Source organism: Mirounga angustirostris, unplaced genomic scaffold (genome assembly GCF_029215605.1).
Source record: "Mirounga angustirostris isolate CCGP_5_RB_7025 unplaced genomic scaffold, mMirAng1.0.hap1 SCAF_3, whole genome shotgun sequence".
In the NCBI taxonomy this organism is placed as follows: Eukaryota; Metazoa; Chordata; class Mammalia; order Carnivora; family Phocidae; genus Mirounga; species Mirounga angustirostris.
The window spans coordinates 54,452,577-54,478,098 of record NW_026991711.1 but is presented as its reverse complement, the minus strand read 5'-3'; the positions used below and the strand labels follow the sequence as shown (position 1 = coordinate 54,478,098).

Sequence of the window (25,522 nt, the reverse complement as noted above, 5' to 3'; positions counted from 1 at the left end):
ATTGCATAGACAATTTCATCTGCTAAAGAGCACATAGTAGCTATTCAATTAATTACACTGAAGTTGGATCAGTCTTATCTTTCCTGTCCTTAGTTCTTCTAAGGAGAACAAAACCCCACATTTCCTATCTTCTAGTTCTTACCAATATAGCAGCCACAAATTATTATATGCTTTTAGTTAATTCTACTTTAAGTACTTTTCAGGGGAGAAAAACCATATTGTAACCTAATGAAGTGAAAAATAATCTGCAATACAATTCAGATGAGATCAGCCATGGTTGTTAATATGCATTTGTGAGATGTTGAATGTTCTTTCTTTTAATTAGTCGATATGCTTTTATTTGTTTTTATTGTCTGTTTTTGCAGCAGCATTATTCATGAAATACAACTCATCATGTCCTTAGGATGGACAGAATAGCAAGTGGTGTTATTAGGCGGTTGCTGCTACACAGTTATCACAAAGAAGAAAATGAAGTATTATACTATTTTGGGGTGCCATCAGTGTGAAGCTGGTTGTAATTTCAATTTCTGAGGGATGGTGAGGGGAATGAGAGTGGGGTACGGGGAAGGTGGAGGGGTGAATGGGAAGGGAAGAGAGATTGGAATGGCAAATGAGTTCACTATAAAATCTATTCAACATTCGAAAAAAATGTTGACTTGTAGATCAAAGCCATTTGAAAATATGTGAAGGCCTGAGTCTTAAATGAGTGACTCATCTGGTACAACTAGTAATAAGATGAATGCTAAGTTAATGTCTTATTAGAACAGAGTCATTGGAAACAGTGCCAAAGACTATTTTCTTTGGACGTTTGAATAATGCAGAGCTGGGTGGAAATGGCGATTTGCCTCCTCTGAAGATCCTACAGATTTGAAAGGCTCTGGGGTCAAAATCTTCCTGTTCTTCTAAAAAAAGGAACAGCATAAAGAAGTCCTATTTTCAGGCAGCTACTATGTATTCACTAGGAATATACTTCAGCTACAGAATAATTACCATTAAAAAAGAATTGACTGACCACTTGTATACTGTGCTAAATAGATATTATGTACTTAAAAATATATCCATAATGATCACCAAGGTGGCTTCTTCATTCTAACCTTAGTTTTATAATAGAAGGCAGTTTTTATTATTCTGACAATTGTAGGGGAAGAAAAATAATTCTCCCTCTACCCTTCTGAGTTCTTAGCTGAGACCCTTGTAATAAAAGGCAGATTAACAAAAGAAAAACAAACAAGTTTATTACCGCGCATACCTCATGTACACACACAGGATACACTCAGGAAACATGAGTAACTCTGAGGTGTCTTTAGAATTCAGGATTAAATGCTATCTTAATAGGGAGAGGGTAGGGGAGGTATAGGCCTCTTAAGGGAGCGTGGATGAGTTTTAGGAAAGATAAATGGGCCATAGAAGAATAGATGGGTGGTATGATAGTCTGTGACAAAGTTTGTCTGAGTATGGGGTCAACTTGAAGTTTCCTCTCAGTGACAAGAGTCAATGTTCCTTGGTTGAGGAAACTCCAGGGGAGGGTGTCTATGACATCCAAGTTCCTTTTGGAAAATATGTCTTCAGGCAGATAAAGGGAGTTCAGAGAACGTCCTGCATTTGCTTTTTAAGTGCCTATAGCTCAGCTCAAAATATCAATATATCAAAGCAGCATGTGGTGGCATGTTCTATTACCCTTCACAATCATAAATAAAAGAAAGAAAGAAATTTCATGTAGGAAGAAATGAAAAATAATAGCAAAGCCCTCATTTGATATTAACACTTCAAAGTTTTGACTAATAGAAAGCTAGGAAATTTTTTAGACATATTAACTAAGTCAAGCTTTACACAATGGATCATTTTATCTGAAATTATTCATTGTGGGCTTTGTAGGAGGTCTGTGACTAGTCATGCCAAGTAAGTTCTTAGAAAATAGTTCTGGAGCTCATCTGACTGGAAGAAGCACATGAATTCTCCATATCCTTAAACTAGGATGGAAAGAATGCCATTTCCAGAATCCACAAAGGCTGAAGATTCCAGTTCTCATCGGTATTTAACATGATGCTCTGTCCCTAAACAAATGCAAAGCTATCAGAAAATGAGATAGAGATTCAACTCATATCTTCTTACCATTTTCACTGGACTTTGTTGTTTACAAAAAAAAAAAAAATGCTTTGGGCATGATGTTCCATGAAAAAGAGTAGTCAGCAAGTTGTTATAGGCTTAGGTAGGACAAGGAGAATTTTAGAGATCAAGTAAAGAACAGAGAAGGAAATTTAATACCATTGAATGCCCTTGACCAAAATTTTGATAATGAGCTTGTTTCCTAATGTCATAATTTCTGAACTCAATGTTCTTCTGAGATATCTTGTGAAAAATCTAGTAGTAAAGTTCATGTGATAAATTATACTGACAACATTATTACATAATGTGGGATTTAAGAAATTCTTTATAAGTACTTGTTGAGTGCCTATCATATGCTTGACAGAATAAAGAAAATTTAGCTCCTTTCTCAAGATGCTTTTTGTTGGAAGTATTCCTTTCAAAATTCTTGTTTTTATCAAATAATTTGGGGTCAATGTTGGGATAATATAGGCCATTAACCCATTTTATTCAAATATGTATTGATATAGGTGTAATTTAACAACCATTTTTGTAATGCTGGTTATGACTTGAATAAGGAGTATGTTTAGAAACTCTTTTAAACATCAAAGGTAAACCACTGAGTTGGCATTATCATGTGATCCCATTCCTATCTATAAATAACTAGGGCAAAATAGCACCTGGACTTTCTCTTCCATTTTTTGATGGAAAGCTTGGTTGGCATCTTTGCAATTAATTTTATATTTAACTCAGTTAAGCTGAGTCAGTTATATACTTAATTTTCTTGAGTTTGACAAGTGTGTATAGCATGTAACAAAACAAATCAATTATGTTGGGGGTTTTCCTCCTAAAGTCCATCTCACACTTTCTTTGAAATTCTAACCTCTCCTCCTTTAAATCATCTCATTAGGTAATTTTTATCATTCATATAGATTTTGTAAACACCTTCCATACATAAGCAGTACTATTGCCTGTAACATTATGTGGTCATAACATTAACGGATTTTATTTTATGCTTCTGACTCCAACTATCTTGTGTGCATCTAAGACTTTCTTTTCTTCTTTTTTTAAAGTATTAAAATAAGAAAAGATTTTGGCCTTTAAGACTAATGATTTCCTGTTTTTCTTCTACAATAAAATTAACTGGAAATGTCAATTTAAGTATGTTACTGAGAACTACTTTATCAATTTTCTTCTAAAAGATAATGTCAGAGCAGGGGAAGAAAATGAATGAGCAAAGGAAAACTTCATACTAAGGAATGACTTCAACAGCCATTTCTTTTCCCCTGAGCTTTGAGACTCGAGATATACCTAACTGTTCATGAACCTAATCTTTAAATACAAAGAAACACTGGCTGCTATAATTTGTTTGTATTTCTTGACCCGGTTTTGGTTCATGTATGGTAGAAGGACAGAGGTCTTACTAGAATTATGATACAAAAATAATAAATGTATTTATTTCTATAGCTTTAAGTATTCAAAAAGATGTGCAAATACAAATTGGTCCTTAGAACATATTGAAAAGGCTAGGTTACTATTGTCTCTATTCTACAGGCGCTCATATTCAATGAACGCTAATTGCTAAAATGGGAAAACATTTATCTTGTCCTGTATAGACTGCGTTCCTCAATTATGTGTGATTAATGCCTTTTTTCAAGCATTCGACATCGCTTTTGATCAGTGAAAGATCATCCAACTTATCAAATCGTTGTTCTGTTCATTTAAGCCCAATTCCTACGTGGCCACAGTAGAGTCTGTAAAATGTATACTCTTTCTTAGAATGTCTCTATATCGGGAGAAAATGGTGCTCTCTGATTCTTTGGAGATATCTCATTAGAAAAATCAAAACATGAGTATTCTGTAGAAATTTAACTTGGGAGCTAGAATTAGCAGGAGCCTGATGTAACAATATGTCTGGAGGCAGCTGTGAGGGGTGGTTACATTACAGCAATTTGCATCTCAGTCCCACCACTTGCCAAGTTGTGAGACCTAAACCTCTGGGTGCCTCACTTTACTCATTTGTAAAATGGGGTAATTATAGTCCCTACTTTATACAGTTGTGAGGATTGAGATAAAACACTTAAAGCATTTAGAACAATGTGTAGTGAGAGTAGGCATTAAATAAATATTAGCTCTCCTCTGGGGAAATTTGAAGTGTTATTTGATTATAGACTTAAAAAAAAACCCTAAATTAACAAATTATTTCTTTTTGCAATGTCACTTCACGGTTCTGTAGCAGAAGTTAGAAATGATTTTTTTTTTAAGTTGTGAGAAAATTCCCAAATTAACACATCCATAAATCAGAAAAGACTGACTATAGCAGAATCTGTAACATTTACATTTGGTCAAACAGGGAAAAAGTCTTTTATCCTCTTCACGTAGAAGAAAAGCTGTATGTAATTAGTGTGTGTGCAGCATATCTTTCTTGGCATTCAAAAGCATTACAAGAACACTCATTAATTTCCAAGAGAGTTTTGAAAAATACTAGTCCCTAGAGTTCAGGCTGCTTTTTTAGAAAAATCTCTCAACAGAGAGGAATGGAATCTGAAATTAAGAGGACCCGAGTACCCAGATTTAGGTATAAACTTTGGACAAGTTATTTAATCTCTCTGTGATCACTTCTAAAAGGAGAATGATGTCTTCTCCTTCAAATGAGCTAATGTGTATCAGTGTGCCCTCTGAACCATAAATTAAAAATTTCTGAAGTCAAACTTTTGTTTTATAAGCATATCTTCCTCGAGGATATAAAATTGTTTCACTGACCAGAAACATACTTGTATCGAAAATTCAACAAATGCTGCAAAAATTAATCAATTATAAGCTAAACTGTACACATTGAAATTTGAATGAGAAATTTCAAAATAAGAATTTTGTGCTATTTACAAAAGTCAAGTAGCATATACTACTTCTGGTCTCATTTAAAAAATTTTCTAGAGAGCGAATTGATTTATAAACATGCAGTAATATACCTAGGCATAAGTTTCTGCATATGTAAAAAATGGTTTTTTTTTTTCATGTTTATAACTCATTTAAAATTTTGACGTTTCTTTCTAGATGACATTTAAAAAGTTACAGGTAAGTAATAGTGCATGACTGAGAAGCACTGCTTAGCTAAAATTTCTAGTGGAATAGTGGCATCTTTGCTGCTCACATTTCTCTTTTAATATCAGTCTTTACCATTCACAGCCATTCTGAGTGTTAAGTATTCCCTTCCTGCTCTTTGAGGGCATTACTTTTGGAGAATCACTTGGTTTTATTTATTTTTATTTTTATTTTTTTTAAAGATTTTATTTATTTATCTGAGAGAGAGAATGGGAGACAGAGAGCATGAGAGGGGGAGGATCAGAGGGAGAAGCAGACTCCCCGCCGAGCGGGGAGCCCGATGCGGGATCGAGTCCCGGGACTCCAGGATCATGACCTGAGCCGAAGGCAGTCGCTTAACCAACTGAGCCACCCAGGCGCCCCGGAGAATCACTTGGTTTTAAATACAGACCTATCTCACAGTTCTCACAATCAGGTAAGTTGTGTTATAATGTTCAGCAAATTTTGTATTTTATGGTAGGAAAAAAACACTAAACACAGCCAAATATACACGTTGGTTTGCAATGTTGCAGTGACTAGATTTAAGTGAACACTGCACTACAGGCTAATCTTTTAGTCAATAGAGAGTAATTCAGAGCTGCACCTTCAGAATGTAAACAGGGGAAATTCAGTCTTTCAAAAGGCAAAGGATAACTTATGTACTGAGTTCAAAGGATTTAATGACTTCATTACACATCGCAGTAGGCATTTAGTATCAATGTAAAAAAATCCAGACCCCCCCTTTTTTTTAATTAAAAGGTGGTAACATAATAACACATAGCTCTTTAAGCACTTCTGCTTGTTTTAATGTACTTGAATTCAGGTATTCCTGGTCCCAGAAATGCTGGTAACTGAGAGATATAGAGAGATTTTTAAAACTCAGGTTTCCATAATTGCAGAGTTGTTTCTTACAGCTTAGTGCGGCTTGATGCAGCCTAAACAGGAATTTGAAAGTGATTTGGCAGACAAAAATGAAATACATTTGAAAAGGCCATTGCCCCCCCCCCCCCCCATCAAAACAGCCCAAAACACTATCATTTACTACTGGTTATCAGAACAAGTATCTGCTTTTATAGGGCTATCTCAACTCATTCTGTCAACTTCGGGTAAGACTTTGTTTCTTCTGCTTCTAACCCTATCAGCACAATCACAGAGGGTATTTAGGGTCCAAGGGGGTGTTGAGCTGTTGTTGTTTGGGGTAATTTAAAACTTGGACCTAATGCAACATTTTGAGAGATCAAGAGCATTTTCTTTCACACTAGTCCAAAGAAACACATTTTGTCTATCTACATTCCATTGCAGGTTCAATTGGATAAGACAGTTTCTATTTTCCATTCACAAACTGTTGAAATAGCAAGTTGGATTTGCATTTCAACAATGGATGGCCACCATTAACCACCCGTTTCACCTGCAACAAGAACTGTTGTGTATTAAAAAAAAATTCTTGTAAAATACACCAATGGCCATGGCTATGTAAAAATACAGTCATTCACAAAATCATGAATGTCCTAAAACAAGTACGATCTTTTCAAATGTAGTTCATGTTTATTATCACACCATTTTCAATATTTGTGCGCACCTACTTTGTACCTAGCACAAAGCTCCACAGTAGCAATTTAAAGTAAAAAAGGTAGTCCTCTGTTTGGGTTCAGTGGGGGAGACCACAGAAAAAGCAACAATATATCATAACTTTGATAGAGGATATACATGGGATGTTAAGGGTGCATTTGGTGACACACCGAAGGATGGAATGAAGACAAGAGAGTAACCTAAAGGTAATGCACCGAATTGACAACTAGATGTCTATCAAACTGTGCAAGAGACTACAGCTCTTTATGCTTAAACAAGCTCCTGAAATAGGATTATAGATGTGTAAATTTGTGAGATTTCCTAAATTAATTGTCTAACCATAAAGTTTAGTTCCCCAACAACCTAAGTTAAAAAAAAAATTCTCTCTAGGATTTTCCGTATCAGTTTGTTGTTGTTTAATTCCTGGGCGAGAAGTACATTCTCGCTCCATAGTACATTCTAGCTTAGAGCTAGAACGTTTTGACGGGTAATGCTAGGGAAGCAACTTCCAGTAAATTGCCTCCTATCAAACCTAACCTTGCTTCTGTAAAACTATGCTCAGACCACGCAGGTTTTTTTTTTAAAACTGGATTTGCAGATGGCCCTTTTTCTTTTCAAACCGTAAGAGGTGGTCTTCATTTATCACTGCACTCGTGTTGCCACCAAGATTTGTCTTTCAAGTCAAATCTGTGGGGGCTATAGCCTGGACAATTCAACGGAAAGACCCTTCTGCGGGAGATAAGCTCCACCTGTTGAGGTCACTTAGTTTACAGGGCTAGGCTCCTTCTTCCCTCCAGGTAGGGATGGACTGCAAGCACCCCGTCTCTAGAGAAGAGCCTACCCGGGAGGAACTTAGGCAATTAATAGCAAACAGCTGCAACATCTGCCCGGCTAGCTCACCCCTGCCCGTCGAAGGGCGAGGGGACTGCATGGCAGCCACAACAGCACTGCACAAAAGGCAGCACCTATCTTGAAGACACTCCGGCCTTGCGTGGACCGCGCAGCTCCCGGCGCAGGGGCCTCCGCCTAGGGGGCGCGGGCGACGCGGGCCGGGGGCGAGCCCAGGTGCGGCGAGGGGGAGGAGGGCTCCGCCACGCGCCAAGGAAGAAAGCCTGACTCATGTCGTGTCGTGGCGGTGGCGGTGGCGGTGGCGGCAGCGGCAGGCTCCTGGGAACTGAAACTCGTGATGCTGTTGCTGCGGAGAAAAGCCTCATTACCCATTCCGCAGGCGGGGGGGACACCACCCAGGGCGCGTACACCCGAGACCCAGGGCTCCAGCAGCCTCCGCGGGCCCCTCCCCGCCGGGCCCCCTCCCCTGCCTCGTGCCCGCGCGCGCGCGCGCGCACCGGCCGCGTGTGAGAACAGAGCGGACACACCTAAGCTGCGCGCGCCCCGCACCCTGCCCCACCCCCACTCGGGCCGAAACTCACAGGCCGACCCGGATTCGCTCCCCCGGCAGAAATCCCCCACCCCCTCCCCTCCCCCCGGCGTGTGCGCCTCCGCGAGCCTTCGGCAATTTCCGTCGGGAGACCCAGCGCTCGGCAAGGCCCGAAGCCCCGGCACCGCCTTCTCTGCCGGATCCGGCTTTATGTCTGCGGCGCCGGGGCGCATGCGCAGACGCCATCTTCCCTCCTTCTCCTTTGCTTGCCCCCTCCCCCCGCCACCGCCACCGCCACCGCCACCGCCTCCGCCTCCTCTCGCCGGCGGTCGCCCCTCCTCCTCCTGCGCTCGGGCGCTGGTCCCTCCTCCCTCGATGCCGCGAGAGACTGGGGGATACGGTGGAGCCGGAGAAGAGCACTAGTAACAACCATCACAGCCCCCTCCCCGCCCGCCGCCCTCCCTCGGCACCCACCCACTCACCCGCCCCGTTTGCCGACACCGACCAACCCCACCTCTCGTTCCTTTGAACGGCGTCGGCTGCAGTCGCTTGCACCAGCGCGTCTGGCCACCAACGCCGCCGAGAAGGAGCCGCCGCTGCCTGCGGCCCCCTCCCGCCCCGGCCGCGGGAGCAGCAGGGTGAGGACGAGCCGGCTGCGGAGGAAGAGGACAGGAGCGGCTCGCACCCCTCTGCGCTAGCGCACATCCCGCCGCCCTCCGGGGAGGCTCGGGCGCCGGCCCCTTCCTCCCGGAGGACGTGTGCCGAGCCGAGGCGCCTGCCCTGAGGGAGGAAAATGCTCGGGCTCCATGGCTGCCAGTGATGGAGCGGTCCCTGGGCTCCCGCTGCCACTGCCGCCGCCGCGCCCCGGCCGTGCTCCGCGAGGACCCGGCGTCTCTGCGCGCCCGCCCGCGCCTCGTTGCTGGGTTCACCGTACCGGGCGCCCCGCCGCCGCCCCGCTCCGAGCCTCGCCGCCCCGGCCCCAGCCGCGGCCAGCGTTTGCTCACGGAACAGCCGCCGCGAGCCCAGGGGGTTTGAAAGGGTCCGAGGGGCGTGGGGGGAGGGCCGAGCGGGGACAGCGGGGCCGGGAGGGGAGGTTTGAGCGACACTGAGCTCGGGGCTCGCCGGCGGCGGCGGCGCTGGGGTGGCGAGGGGAAGGCGACACTCGCTCCTCGCTGCCTTCGTGCAGAGCGACCGGGAGGGTTTTGCAGCGGCCGCCGCCGCCGCGGCGGGAGGAGGGGTTGAGGTGGCTTCTGAGTTATCCGGAGAAGGTGGGCATTTCTCGGTTTTCCCACCCCCTCCCCTTGTCTCCCCCTTGCCTTGTCTCCCCCCTCCCTCCTGCCCCGCACCCCACGTGAAGCGGAATATAAAGGGGGGTGTGAGACTAGAGGGGAAAGTGAATGGCGAAGGACTGAAGGGGTCCCCCCTTCGGGTCCCTGGCCGCTCTGTTCACCCTCGTTCATCCTCCCTTCCCGAAGCTCGCCCTCGAAGGCAGGAGCGGCCGGCGCCTTCGGCTGAGGAGGAGGAGAAGGAGGAACCGCGCCGGGCGGAGCGTCAGGTCCCGTTTTTCCTCCCCGGCGTCTTGAATACAAAGCTTACGGTGCAGAAGGAAATTGCACTCGCCTCCTCCGCCCCCCGGTACCCGACACAATGCACCAGCCGCCTGAGTCCACCGCCGCCGCCGCCGCGGCCGCGGCCGCTGCAGACATTAGTGCTAGGAAGATGGCGCACCCGGCAATGTTCCCCAGAAGGGGCAGCGGTAGTGGCAGCGCCTCTGCTCTCAGTGCAGCAGGTACCGGCGTTGCTAGTAGTGCCACATCTTCCGAGGATTTTCCGCCTCCGTCGCTGCTCCAGCCGCCGCCTCCTGCAGCATCTTCTACGTCGGGACCACAGCCTCCGCCTCCACAAAGCCTGAACCTCCTTTCGCAGGCTCAGCTGCAGGCACAGCCTCTTGCGCCAGGCGGAACCCAAATGAAAAAGAAAAGTGGCTTCCAGATAACTAGCGTTACCCCGGCTCAGATCTCCGCCAGCATCAGCTCTAACAACAGTATAGCGGAGGACACTGAGAGCTATGATGATCTGGATGAATCTCACACGGAAGATCTGTCTTCTTCCGAGATCCTTGATGTGTCACTTTCCAGGGCCACTGACTTGGGGGAGCCTGAACGCAGCTCCTCAGAAGAGACTCTAAATAACTTCCAGGAAGCTGAGACACCTGGGGCAGTCTCTCCCAACCAGCCCCACCTTCCGCAGCCTCATTTGCCTCACCTTCCCCAACAGAATGTTGTGATCAATGGGAATGCTCATCCACACCACCTCCATCACCACCATCACATTCACCATGGGCACCACCTACACCATGGGCACCACCATCCATCCCATGCTGGTGTGGCCAGTACATCCATCCCCGGAGGGCCGCCCACAAGCCCAGTATCCAGAAAACTCTCTGCCACTGGAAGCTCTGACGGTGTTATACCAGCTGCAGCAACTTTTGCTGTATCATCGGGTGGCTCACCTGCATCTGTCATGACTAATATCCGTGCTCCAAGTACGACCGGCAGTATAGGTATAAGTTCCGTTACTGGCACTCACACAGTGCATAATGTCAACATTACTGCTGTGGGTAGTTTTAATCCTAGTGTGACAGGCAGCATGCTTAGTAATGCTCATATAAATGCAAGCAATATTCCTAGTGCTGCTAGTGTGAGTGTTGGGCCTGGAGTTAGCAGCGGTGTTAATGTGACTATCTTGAGTGGCATGGGCAATGGTGCTGTTTCTTCCTCCGCTGGTGTTAACAGTGCCCCTAACGCAGCTGCAGGGATGACTGTGGGACCAGTTTCAAGTCAGCAGCAGCAACCCACAGTTAACACGTCGAGGTTCAGAGTTGTGAAGTTAGATTCTAGTTCTGAACCCTTTAAAAAAGGTAGATGGACTTGCACCGAGTTCTATGAGAAGGAAAATGCTGTACCTGCTGCAGAAGCTGTGGCGATAAATAAAGTGGTGGAAGGTGTAAAACAAAACCCGGTAGAAGTGACTTCGGAGAGGGAGAGCACTAGCGGGAGCTCGGTGAGCAGCAGTGTCAGCACACTGAGTCACTACACGGAGAGTGTGGGAAGTGGAGAGATGGGGGCCCCTACTGTGGTGGTGCAGCAGCCGCCGCCGGCTCTTCAGCAGATGGACTTCGGTGGCCCCGGTGCCGCCGGCATTTCTCAGTCACAGATCACGCAAGTACCGTTACAGCCTCAAGAACTGAGCTATCCTCAACTGCAAGCCCCGCTCAGTGCTGCAGCTGGTATCCAGCCGTCACCTGTTGGTGTGGTTGGTGTAACTTCAGCTGTAGGTCAGCAGCCTTCCGTTTCCAGTTTGGCTCAGCCCCAGCTGCCATACTCTCAGACGGCTCCTCCAGTGCAAGCCCCCCTTCCAGGGGCACCAGCCCAACAGTTACAGTATGGACAGCAGCAGGCGGCTGTCTGTACGCAGACGGTCCCGAGCCATGGTCAAGCAGTGACTCCGAATCCCGCTGCAGAGTATGTACAGCCGCAGCCGGTTCTTCAAACGGCGGTGTCCTCGGGACAGCCCAGTGCTGCAGGAGTGGCAGCAGGGACCACAGTGATTCCTCCGGCCCAGCCGCAGAGTCTCCAGCTGCCCGTGCAGCCCGCAGCAGTCCAGGCACAACCTGCAGGGGCATCTGGCCAGCCCGTTGGCCAGGCTCTCACGGCAGGATCTGTTGCGCCTACTGGCAGTCAAATTGCAAATATCGGTCAACAAGCAAACATACCTACCGCGGTGCAGCCGCCCTCTACCCAAGTCACACCTTCAGTTACTCAGCAAGGTGCTCCTCCGTCGTCACAGATAGGTCCACCCGCTCAAACTGCGATTACTCATCAGGGAGTTCAGACTAGTGCTTCGAGCCTCCCTCAACAATTGGTCCTTGCCCCCCAGAGTACCTTGTTACCTGTGCCTCCCCAGCCACAAGGAGTAGAATCAGTAGCTCAAGTTTCGCAGCAGTTGCCTGCAGTTAGTCCTCTGCCCTCTGCTAGTGGTGTTGCTGTTACCAGTCAGGTTAGTTCAGCGGGCCCTTCTGGAATGCCTTCTGCCCCCACAAACTTGGTTCCACCACAGAATATAGCACAGACCCCTGCCACTCAAAATGGGAATTTGGTTCCAAGTGTTAGTCAGCCTCCCTTGATAGCAACTAATATAAATCTGCCTTTGGCACCACAGATCCCGCTAGGCTCTACTCAGTTCTCTGCACAGTCCTTAGCTCAGGCGATTGGAAGCCAAATTGAAGATGCCAGGCGCCCAGCGGCACCCTCCTTAGTGGGCTTACCTCAGACTATGAGCGGTGACAGTGGGGCAATGTCAGCAGTTTCAGATGGGAGTAGCAGCAGCCTAGCAGCCTCTGCTTCTCTTTTCCCGTTGAAGGTGCTACCGCTGACGACACCCCTGGTGGATGGCGAGGATGAGAGGTAAGCTCATGCCATGTTTCTGCAGACATTCAGCAGCTTCACACTTAATCTGTTTTGTAGCTATGCGTATGCACGACGTTTGTCGAAGGCAGTACATACTTTTTCAATTTTGCATATGAAAATGTGTTTTCGCGGTAAGTTCCCTAGCGCAAGAGTGTTACGGAATGGTTTCAGGGTGGATAGCAAGTGGGTGTAAGTAATACGTAAACTATTTGACAGACGAGTTATTGAGCGTTACGTGTAGGCCTGGGGGGCACTGAGTGGTTTTTGTTAATCATAAAATGCTTTTTAAAGAGATTTATTACGAACAGAAAATTTGTGCTAACCTGTATAATAGTAAGTCTATTCATTTGAATTCCTAAAATCCTTGTGATCATCTCTTGAAGGGGGGTTGTGCCTTCCACGGTTGTTTCTCCTTTACTAGGTTGGACAATCCTTTTCACTTCTACTGTGTTTGATCTTAGACTGTGAAAGATAATGTTACCTGCTTTTCCTAGTCAGACGTTATAGGAAAGATGACCTAGTCTGGGTTATATAGGTTGCCCTTGTGCTGTAATTGACCAACTTTGGTGTACTTACTTAATGGTCATTTTATCTGAACAGAACAGGAATGGGAATCTGAAAAAGTATGTCGTGAGGGAGGAGGGTGTACACTGTCAAAATTACCAGATTCATCTTTGATAGTAGTATCCTGTACATTTTTCCTTTTGTATAAGTAGATCAAGGTGGTAGCCATTTTAAAGAGTAAGGAAAGTCTTGGAGGGTTGAATTTGTAGAGGTATGAAAATAAGACTTTGTTCTCCTGATAATCTATTCCACCTGTTCCCTTCTTTGTCAAAAAAATACCTAGGGCCAAAAATACAGTATTAAACCAGTGTTTTCGTAATTGGAAATAATGCTCTAAACATGCCATTGAATCAAATTGTGTCTTTTAAGCTGACTGCCTAGAAAAGTTGTGAAATCTCTAATGATTCTACATGGCTTTAAACTAAGTTGATTTTTAAAGGAATGTTCTTTCACAGATTTGCTGGTCTGTGACTAACCTTGATCAAACTATTATCATAGGAGTTAATGACAAAGGCTGTTCATTTTAATTATTTTAGTGTTAGTTGGAGATTTTTGTGATTGAACTTTCATCGAACCAATTGGAAATTTATATTCTAAATGTGTATTTGTGGTTTTTCACTTCGGAAAAATTGAGTGTATTTCAAAAGAATTGCAGTTTTAAGAAAAAGAGAACAAAGGCCAATGTTGCAGTGAGGTTTTCATGATACATATTTTTTTTAGTTACTCAAAAGGTGTAAAGCATGGTTAATTGAAATGATTTAAAATCTTGTCTTTCAAGATTTTTATAATTTTTCCAGGAGTCGTATAATTAAAACCTTGTTACCTAACCAGATGTATTCTGTAACATGTATACAAAACTGTACTTAAGAGGTAGACCTCTTCTAAGGGGTAGTTTCCTTAATAGTCCTATTATAATTATTGATAAAACTTTGTTTCATATGCTAATATTCACCTGGGATTGCTAATATTCACTATAATTTTAAAGAATTATTTACCCCAAATATTAATGTTTTCTAAATCTAAGGGGTGTGACTGAGTGAAACCCCTGAAAATCAGGTATATTATGTGGATGCTGAATTCAGAGAAATAAAAGCTTAGATGAAATACACAAATGAAAACCAAGCATTTTGAATTGAAACCTGCCATGATTTTTGTTAATTATCATTTGTGGTCTCCTGGCATGACTTTCTCCTTTTTTCTTCCCCTGGTGGTAGGTCATGATAGAGCTTTCCACAACTTGCTTTTCCAGACAATTAAAGTCAGATGTTACTACTTAGAACTAGGTTTTTAATTGTAGGGATAGAGGCCAGTTTAAGATATTTAGTACAAAATTAACTTTTCCATATAGTAACTGAGATGAAGATTAATTAGGGACAAATTATGTAGAAAGGTTTGGAAATAAAGGGACAAAAAGATATACTGAAGTATGATTAAATGTTGGTGTAAAGTAATCTGAGTTGACTCTACCTGTTTTGAATTTATTACATATTTGAACCTTTGTTAGTTAACATCAAAGTTAAGTCATCAAAACCAGAAAATTTTTGTTTCATAGGTATCCTTTAAACGCTGAAAAATCAAAATGTGTCACCCCTAAAATACCTATAAAGATCAATAAGGATAAACATGTGTATTATTTTCTTTATGGTATTCTGCTGCATATTATTTCTTTTACCCCTAAAGCTTAGAAGAAGAAATGTTTCATTGAAATTTGCTCTTGGAAGGGAATTTGAGAGTATCTACAAGAGAAAAAAGTGATAATGATTAAAAAAATTCTTCTTACCTTTTCTTCCCATGATAGCTTCCGTGTCACTTGCATCTTCTGGGGTTTGGTCACCAATTTCTCTCTCATGGGAGGAGGGGGTACATTATAATTTCAATATATGACTTAGAAACCGTGTTAACAGTGAAATTTTTTGGTGGTAAGGCAAATGAAAGATTAGTCGTCTTTTGAAATAATACTCTTAACACTTTAAAATTTAAAATGTTTATTAGGCACGTGGAAAATGCTTTCAGTTGATCATTGGGCAAGAATATAAAAATTAGAAACACAGGTCAGGAGTTTATGTATCTTGTTTTTTAAAATCATTCTCATCAAAAAGGTCTTAATGTCCTATTTTAGCTTTTAACATGAACTTACCTTTATAACACAGGGAAAATAACAGGTATTTCACACTGATCTATAGTCTTTTGTGTTTTCCAACTATTAGTACAGCCTCTTAAGTAAAATTGGTCATACTTCTCTTCATCCTTCAAGACTCAGCTCAGATGTTCCCTCTGAAGCATTCCTTTTACCCAGGGAATATTGTTTTCTGAGCACTGTTTGGTGTTCCTCTATTTAACTGCACTGCACACATGTTTACCTGTCTTCCTCACAAGACTCTGAGCCCCTCAAGGACAAGAACTAAATATTTTTTGAATGAATTAATGAGCAGACCTTTCTCTGCTTTTTCTGTCACTATTTAAAATTTATATTGTCTCATCATAAGCACAACTGTTAGAGATGCAGGATCATATAATTTATGCAATAAATTGAAAAGAAAAGAATAAAAAGGCTTGCTCTTTTGCACCTCTTTCACCTCATCATTGAGGTGAGTTGATATTTATTTTCTAAATATAATGCCTGTTATGTAGTAGGCTCTCAAATTTTTATTAAAGAGGAATGAAAGTCTTATCTATGAAATAGTAATACTCATTTTGCCTACTTCTGAGGATGGTAGCATTAGATAAAATATCTTAACTATACAATACTAAATTATAGGCTTTAATTTTTATTTAGGTTGTACCTGCACAGTTCAAAGGGTCAAATAATTTACATGGTTATGGAAACAAACAAAAGCTTCCTGCCCCCTTCCTTTCCATTTTTCCTTCCCAAAAGCAGTCACTTTCACCTCTTTTAGATGATTGTCATGTTTACTTCCTAGTCTGTAAACAATATGCTTATATTGCTCCTGGATATGCAGCATGGCTAGATGGTTAGGAGCATGGACTCTGGAATTAGACTGTTTAGGTTTGAATCTTCCTCTGTCAACTGTTAGTTTTATGTAATATTGGGCTACTTAACCTCTCTGTGCCTCATTTGGCTCATTAAAAAAAAATGGGAATAATAGTACCTACCTCATAGGGTTGTTATAGGAAATGAATTTGGAAAGCCCTTAGAACTGTGTCTAACTCATAGGCCCTGTATAGTGTGTGTTAAATATAATGCTCTGTGCTTTTGTTTCGGTTTTACTCACTTCCTGGATAGAAAATGAGGATTTAGCTTTGTTATCACCTACTCAGCTGATCTCCTTTATCTCCTGGCACTCCTTCTTCTTAATAGTTATGATTCCAGCACTCCCGATTATTCAGTATTCTTGTAAAATATCACTTTTCCTGTCACCGCACTTCCCTGCCTCCCTCTACTCCACCCCAGCTATCTAGTATAATAGTGTACTAGAATATGTAGTATATGTATTTCTGTATACTGCTTAGCATATAGAAATGTTAGTAGGTACCCCCCACCAAGTTTTCATCTGTTTCCTCCAAATTTTCTCCCATTTTTGTATGCCTTTCTCACCGTTTTTGCTTTGCCTTTTGTGACAGAGCCTTTCCTCAGATGTCTGGTAATTCTTGGTCTGGTCGGCTGCTTGCACGTTAGGAGACTAAAGAGCTTATCTAGTCTCAGTGACTTGTTGACTGTTAAGCTTTACCATAGGGTGATCTGGCTGAAGTTCAATGTCTCTGCCCCACCCCTGGCTTAGTTTTTGCTGTAATTATCACTAATTCAACTTTTCATCAAATGTCTCTTGAGATGTTCAGACATATCAGGTATTGTTATCAATTTTATCTTCCTGAGGCAGTCTCTCATGCCCCTCTGACCTCCATTCTGGACTGAGTGTCTTTTAGACTTGGTACACAACCATTATTGTGGGATTCCCTTCACTTTCTCCTGTGGTTGGATTTCCATTTTGCTGTGATCCATGTCATGTTCATTCTTGGCTTACTTGATGTTTTAAAATGGTTTTAGGGGATGCCTGGCTGTAGAGCATATGACTCTTGATCTCAGGGTTGAGTTTGAGCCCCATGTTGGGTATAGAGATTACTTAAAATTAAAATCTTAAAAAAATGGTTTTAGTTTACTCTGACACTCATTTGATTTTCTGGTTAGGTTAAGAATACTACATGTAGGGCGCCTGGGTGGCTCAGACGGTTAAGCGTCTGCCTTCGGCTCAGGTCATGATCTCAGGGTCCTGGGATTGAGCCCCGTATCGGGCTCCCTGCTCCTTGGGAGCCTGCTTGTCCCTCTGCCTCTCTCTCTCATGAATAAATAAATAAAATCTTTAAAAAAAAAAAAAGAATATTACATGTAAAATTGTATTATTTTATAATTTTGCTCCATTGCTTTCTAGCTTCCATATTGCTTTTGAGAAGTCTGAAGTCACTCTGATTTCTCAAATATTATATGTGACCTGTGTATGTATGTGTTTCGTTTTTCCTTTTTTTCTGCCTTGTTTACGCTTTTCTCTCTTCCCCTCTCTAATTCTCTGAAAGCTTTTGAGATTGTATCTGTTTCCAGTGTTTGGAAATTTTACAGTGAGGGGTCCTTGTGTAGGTCTCTTTTCATCCATGTTGCTGAGTACTTGGTGTGCCCTTTTAGTCTGGAAACACCTTTTAATTCTGGGACTTTTTCTTGATTGAGGTCTTGATTATTTCTTTCCACTTTCTGTTTCTTTCTCAAACTCTTCTTATTGGGATAATAATGGACCTTTTTGACTTTTCTAATTTTCTTGTATTTTCCTATTTTCCATCTCATTTTCTTTTTGCTCTACTTCTATTGAGTTTTCATATGTTATCATATATTTAATTTCCCAGAACTTGTTTTTTGACTTTGCTCCTTTTAAATAGTATCTTGCTCTAATAACAATAATACCTTCTCTTAGCTGTCTGAATATATAATTTTTTTTTTTTTTTTAAGATTTCTTCTCCTTGTGTGATCAGTGTCCCCCAGGTTTGTTTTCTTAGTTTATATTTGCTTCGGTCTTTATCTTTCATGTTCTACTATAGCCTTTCCTTAGATGGTTGGTGGTTGTGTTGTGAATAGGGAAGTAAAATGCTAATTAGAAATCCTCAGTGAGACTTGTTAGCTTTACTGTATAGTCACCAGGCTGGGATGTTTGGTTGGAGGACTTTTGATGTCAGTATCTTCATGTCTTTGCTTTGAGCTGGTTAGATATCCTTGTAGAAGGCTCTTTCTTGCTGAAGATGAAGGTTGTGGGGGACTGGAGGGAAGTTGGGTAAAAGGTTTTGGGGGAGTCTTGGCATTCCCATATATATTTCTTCACTCAATCACCCTGTTTTTAGTATGTTTCCTGTCTACAGCTATACCTGATTTTTTCAATCTTGAGATAAGGTGTTTTATATTCTCCAGACAATGTATTTTCAGTTTTTTGTTGGGATTGGGGAAGGACAGTCGGGATCAGTGGAGCTGGTTACTTCTTAAAAAGACTTTTAAACAATCTTCCTTATTTTAGCTCCCTCTCTCCCCCATATCCCACTACGGATGTATGTGATACTGCCAATTGCTGAGTCTTTTGGGGATTTTACAGTTTAAATTGGGTTTGTTCTTGGCTTTCTCCAATGTTTGCTAAAGATTTGATTTTCTAGTGTTTGCTAAGTCATTTGTCACTCAACCATCTGCTTTCCAGCTTCCAAATTTTTGTTGCTATTGTCTTTTCACCCGTTCTCTCAATTTTTGTGGGCTTATGTCTTTCTATCTTAAAAATTCATTTTATTTGGTAATTTTAGTGGGTTTTGGAAAAGGAATATAAATTGTGTTTACTATCATTGTATACCTATCTTAACTGTAGAATACTGCACTATTAAATGTAAAGAATGATGCTAATTTTAATAAAGTCATTGCTCCAAGATTTGATCTATAATAAGTACATAAATTTTGAGAGTGGAATTGCTTGGGCTTATATCCAGTAGAAATAAGAATAGTACATAAGTTGGCATTTCAATTCACAGAAGTCATTAGAAATGTTCGGATTAGATTCAGTTAATATTTATTATCACATTAAACCAACTCAACAACCCTGTGAGTTAAGTTTTTTTCTGTTTTACTGGTGAATAAACTGAAGCTTAGTTTGTTAGAGAGGTGGAGCTGTCTCTGGTTACATACATAGCAGTAGAACAGCTCGTATTAAAAATCATTTTTCCAATTAAAAGTCTTTCGGTATTTCTACTAATAAAGCCAACAAGAGGTAAGGCTGATGCCCATAAATAATAGAGTGGCTGAAAACCTGAAAAAAGGCAGGCTTCTTTGATTTTTGTATTTGTGCAAATAATAGAATTACCATAGAACATACTGATGTTTATCCGTAAGCCCTTGGTGAGAAGAAAGTGGTTAAAGTCATCACACCGATGTATCTGGAATACACTAGACATGCAAATATTAAATGCATTAAGTTTAATATTTTTTTTCTTTAGAAAGTTGTATGGAGATTATCTTTTCAGGAAAACTATTTTAATTTCTAATTTAAATTCAGTCTTTGTAATTTTGGCTTCAGAATTGTAAGACAAGTAGATTTTGCCTCTTGTTTAGAAAGTTGAATTTAAAACTATGAAACTATGCAAAGCATGACCTGTTCTGCTGCTGCGATATTAGAAGCATGCTGCAATGTTGGAACTCTGGTGGTTGGTTTTTGCTGTGTCACCGTGTTGTTAGCATTGAATATGTCATGGTAAGAATATGCTTTAATGCCCCATTAAAAGCAATTACACGAATTACATGTTTACATTATTTTAAAGAACTATTTATAATTAATTTTAGATTCTAGGTTGACTTTTTTTCCTAGCTTCACAAATATTCACATGTCCTTCCCCCCATTATTTCTTTCTCACCAGTCGATTTGACATGGAAATCTTACTTGACCTTTCAGCATCAGTGAGCCTAGCTGACCTTTGTTTTTCCTCCTCCTTGAAACACTATTTTCCTTTCAGGGATCTCCTTTTTAGTTTCTGCCCACCTTTCCGGCCCCCTTTTTTGAGTCTCTCTCAGATTCATCTACTCTGTCAGACTCAGTGTTGGAGTTTCTTCAGATTTCTGAGTCCTCTTCCCACTTACTGCCTTTTCCCTAAGTGATCATCTGCTCTGTGACTTTAAATACAGTCTGTATGCTATCAGTTTCTGAATGCGCACCACTAGCCCACACTTCTCTTAGCTTTAGGGTGATACCGTTATCTGCCTTCATAAAGCATTTCCACTTGTGTTCTCATAGTCTTATCAGAGCACAGACTTACCTCTTCCTTACCTAACCTCAAATTGCTTTCTGTTTTGTTCATCTTCATTTTAATAATTACTATTTCTTACTAGTTCTTCACTTTAGAAACCTGAGGGCCATTCCTGATAACTCCCCTTTTCTCACCCCGTACATCCTGACCATAACCTTCAAAATATATCCTGAATTCATCTGCTGTCCCCCTCATTGCCCCAACTCCAGTCTGACCTGTTTACCTCTTACTTAAAGTACTGCAGTAGCTTCCTCACCAGCCTCTTGCGTACATTCTTGCGTTTCTCTGATATTATATCTTGTAGTCAAAATGGTATTCTTAAAATAAAAATCTGTTCAGATCACTCACTTGCCCAACACCCTTTAAAGCCTTCCCATTTCTTTGAAAGTAATTACTTTTTGCTTTTGCTTACCTCTGACATCATATTATGCCACTTTCCCCCCTACTTTCTGCCTTCTTTCAGTTCCTCAAATTGCCATCCATTCTTACTTCTTCTTCTAGGGTTAGGCACACGCTGTTCCTTCAGCCTGAACGTCCCCGCTGTCACCTGCCCTCCATTCCTCCTCAAAGTTTAACTGTCACCTTTTTATAAAAAAAATTTATTTCAGTGTGTTATTTTCAGGTGTACAGTATAGTGATTCAACAGTTCTGTACACTACTCGGGGCTCCTCACAGGTGTAATGACCGTCACTTTTTTTTTTTTTTAATTTTTTTATTCTTATGTTAATCCCCTTACATTACAACATTAGTTTTAGATGAAGTGTTCCATGATTCATTGTTTGTGCACAACACCCAGTGCTCCATGCAGAATGTGCCCTCCTAAATACCCACCACCAGGCTAACCCATCCTCCCACCCCCCTCCCCTCTAGAACCCTGCCTGTTTTTCAGAGTCCATCGTCTCTCATGGTTCGTCTACCCCTCCGATTTCCCCCGCTTCATTCTTCCCCTCCCGCTACCTTCTTCTTCTTCTTTTTTTTTTCTTAACATATATTGCATTATTTGTTTCAGAGGTACAGATCTGAGATTCAACAGTCTTGCACAATTCACAGCGCTTACCAGAGCACATACACTCCCCAGTATGACCGTCACTTTTTGATAGGCCTTCTCTGACATAGCAATCTAAACTCAGGTTCTTTTTTTTTTTTTTTTTTTTTTCAGGTTCTTTGTTAACACTGTTCTTTTATAATGTTTATTACAGTTTGTAATTATTTTTTTTGTGTGTGTGATTATCTGATGGTTTTAAGCTTCATGAACAGGGGTGTTTGGTTTGCTACTACATATCCAAAGTATATTTCAGTGCTTAACAGATAGATGCTTAGTAAAAATCTACTTAGTGAATAAGTGAAGGAAAGTGGTGTAAGATAAGGACACCTTGGCTTTTTATAATCACTGTTATGGTATCTTTGAAAGGCAAATAACTTCTGTGTAGATGACCATGTGATATCACTGTGTTCTTCTTTAGTAGAGGTGAATCAGAATTAATTGGTTAGTTTTTGCTGTGTTTATGAGCCAAAAAAGCAATCCTAGTTGTTGCTTATAACAAGCATTTTGTTTTATGTTTATGCTTATTTTGTATTTACTTTTGTTTATGCCAATAAAAGTTCTCCAACTTGATTAAGACCAAAAAACCCCCTATTTTTTCATAACTAGAATATCAGTATTCTTTATCAACTTTTGACTCGTTCATGCACTAAACATATAATGAAGCTTAAATAGTATCCAAGTATTGTCTTGGAAGTCCTTTGGTGCAGTTTGAGCTGTTGAAAATACAAACATTTAACTTGTGAAAATGTCATTTGTTTGTATTGAGAGTTTTCCTTATTAAGCAGTTTAGTGAATAATTATTTGTTTAAAATTCCTAACTGATCTATTTTCCTTATGGTTATTATGGTTACTTGTTATTGAACAGGTAAGTTATGGATTATGTATAAAGGGAGATGAAAAAGGCTTGGCAGGGATCAGAATTAGCAATAAATTAATTTGATTACCTATGGGTATTAAATGGGCATAAAAAAGTGTTGAGAGATGAGGTCTTTACTTTGAAGGTTGGGGCAATTAAAAACAGAAGGGAAAATACGGAATCTGATGTTGTAGGGCAGTGATCATCAGTTGTGAGAGAGACCAATCCGTATTAAACCTGGTTGCCTGGCTTAAAACCGTATTTGTGTTGATTGGGGAGAAGATTTACGAAGATTAATTTTTATTAAGGATTAACTTTAGATCATTATGTGTATGGATCTACCATGGTATGGATGGTATTGCCCTTCCCCATCTATGAAGCCATAGAGTAAAGGGTTACTCTGAGCTTCATGTGGTTAAGACAGATATGATAGCATTTTATTTCCCCAGGACTCCTAGATTATTTTTGTAATATCAGCTCACCACTCAGGTTGGGGAACTTCTGATACCTTGGGTACATGCCTGAGTATTCCTTTTTTGAGTTAAGTTGTAGTTGGATTGATTATAAAATTGCTCATTGTGATAAGACTTCATTTTCCCCCAGCTCATCTAATTACCTAATTTTTTTGGTATTAGGCTTTCTTAGTGTGCATTCACATGGTAATAAACAGCGTATTGACTAGTTAGGAATGCTTTGAAGGTACAAACATACAATTTAAATAATATCTAGCACTAGATTTGTGCTATGATATGGCTATGATACATTTCTACTGGTAATAGTAATGAAACCTTATTCTTGTATGACTTCTGGGGGTTGTTTTTAACAAAGTACTTTGAAATAGATTATATCCCCTTGAGTCCTAACAGTACTAAAGTTGATAGGATGCTTTTGTTCAATTTTCACAGGGGAAGAACAGTCTGGTTCATTTATTCAGTCATTGATTAAATATTGAGTTACTACTGTGTGTACTCAGATGTACTGTTTTTACTTGTTCATAGGTTCTATAACAATTTAGCTAGTAAGAGTAGAAGTCGTAGTTGTAGGAGAGTTCAAAATTATAGTACTTAGGTGCAGTGTTGTTCTAAGCACTTTACATATATCAACTTATTTAATTCTCAGAAAATCTTATATGCCTTGTAAGTACTATTATTATCCCCATTTTGTGGGTGACAAAACTGTGGCATAGAATGATTAACTTAAAAAAAAAGAATGATGAAGTAACTTGAATTCAAGGTCACATAGCTAGTAGGTGGGAGCTAGGATTTAAATCTAGGCAGTCTGGGTTCCAGAGTTTGTACTCTTAATGACCCTTGAGCTCTGTTGGCCTCTGTAGCATATGATCAGAACTGAGGTGTTCTGACAGCAGTATTGAGAGTTGTTTTCTCAGTCAGCTTTCATCTATTGGAAGGCACTGGGAACTGCAGATATCTCTTATTCTTGTTATATCCTCAAATAATCTTTTTTTGATCTTGGAAGTTTGAGTGGGGATGCTACTCTTATTCTTGTACTCAAGAATATAAGCCCCATGAGAACAAGGACCTTATCCATCTAGTTTACCTCTGTATTCTCACTGCATGCAATGGTGCCGAGCTCATAGTATGTTTTGAAATATTTGTCGAATGAGTGCATTCAGACATGTGGCAGAAAAAACCGCCATAAACATCCAGGGTAGGGATATCGTTGCAGCCAGATACTTTGCCATTCTGTTACCATTATGTGCATAGGCATTCTGATACACAGGAGTAAGTTTCAGTTCTTCCCAGATATATTACTGTACCTGTTATATTAAATTCCTTTTGTCTCCCCTTCAGCAACCTATCAAATGGGTATATTTATTGAGTGCCTACTAGGTGTAAATTACTACATAGTAATGGTGTAGGCAAAAATGTAATCAAACATGGTTCTTGTCCTTAGGGAGTGTATACGATGTACATATGGTGAAATTATATGACAACAATAAGAGCTAAATAGCAGTTTTAAATTACATGAAATACGGAATCAACAAATCAGAAATTTAGAGCTGGAAATCTTGAGATCTCATTCAACTCTTGTTTTATAGATGAAGGAACAAGTTCAGAAAGGCTAAGTGAATTCTCAGATAGTGCTACAAAATGTTTCTTAGACTAACTGGAACTCTAGTCTTGAAAATGACATAGGAAATTGCCTTCAAAGTTCACAGATGGGATAGAATTGACCTTTGGTAGGTCAGGGATGCAAGTGTTATTTGAATGGACTTTTTGGGTTGAAGGAGAATGTTTCAGGTAAGAGAGTACTAATAAAAAGGGGAAGAAATAAATACATTCAGGGCATCAGCAAGGCAGCAGTTGGACTTAATAGAGTTAAGTGTCTTAGGCTGTCATAGGAAGTGACTGCAGATTGAATCTGGGAGTGATCTGGCGCTCAACACTTGTTGACTCACATTCAAGGAAGATAGTATAAAATATTTCTCATTTTGAGAAACAGACAAAAATAGCCTAATTTCTCAGAAAGGCCATTATCTATAGGTGTAGTTTTAAAGGTATGATGGGTAAGTGGTCATAACCTTCAGGTAGGATTTTTGGCAGTTTGTTTTCATAGGGTTTATCTGTGTTTAATCCAAAGCCGATGTGTCCCAAATATATTTGGTAGTGAAAAGAAATCCTAGTGTGAACTAATATTTTAGGATTGGTTCTTTACATTAGTGATCATAGAGGCCCTTCCCTCCTTTCTTTTCATTCATTCCCTTGCCAGTCTCTTCCAGGCAGTGGAAAGAGGAGGAATAATTTCTTTCTATCCCCTGGGCACTCTTAGGTCTACCAAAAGGGAAATCGTATATATAGTTATTTAAAATGTTAAAAGCATTAATGCTGTCATTGACAATAAATGTGAGTAATTTGATTATTTTATTGACATTTACAATGCCACAAACTAAATTATTCCTTTATATGTTGGTGCCTTCTTTCACTTCACTTGCCATTTAAAATTTTGAGAATATATTCATATATGTGTGGATATACATATAAAGAAATATAATTTTTAAAAGAACCTCTTTGAAATTCTTAGATTACAAATTATCCTATGTATTTGCAAGGATATGATTTAATAAGTATTTGCACAGCACTGTATCCTTAAGGAGAGCCTACTTATTCAAGAGTAAGTGTGTATCTATATATATAGATATAGATAGATATATAGATATGCATATCTATACACACACACACACA

The 25,522-nt window shown here is 40.8% G+C and overlaps 1 protein-coding gene across 13 annotated transcripts in view; it reads left to right on the top strand.

The window, feature by feature from the left end:
- The first annotated feature begins 9,011 nt into the window (after window positions 1-9,011).
- The window catches only part of TSC22D1 (TSC22 domain family member 1), a 134,124-nt gene continuing 117,613 nt past the window's right edge, over window positions 9,012-25,522 (top strand). For 6 of the 13 annotated variants that reach the window (XR_006789730.3, XR_006789728.3, XR_006789729.3 and 3 more), the window contains exon 1: window positions 9,201-12,579. Coding sequence is in view for 9 of the 13 variants with exons in the window: in XM_064586080.1 (XP_064442150.1) it covers window positions 9,761-12,579 (2,819 nt within the window). In the remaining 4 variants the exon portion in view is untranslated. Of the gene's footprint in view, window positions 9,153-9,197; window positions 12,580-25,522 lie in introns of those variants that run through there. The other 7 variants (XR_006789731.3, XM_064586085.1, XM_064586086.1 and 4 more) reach the window with 5 other exon arrangements.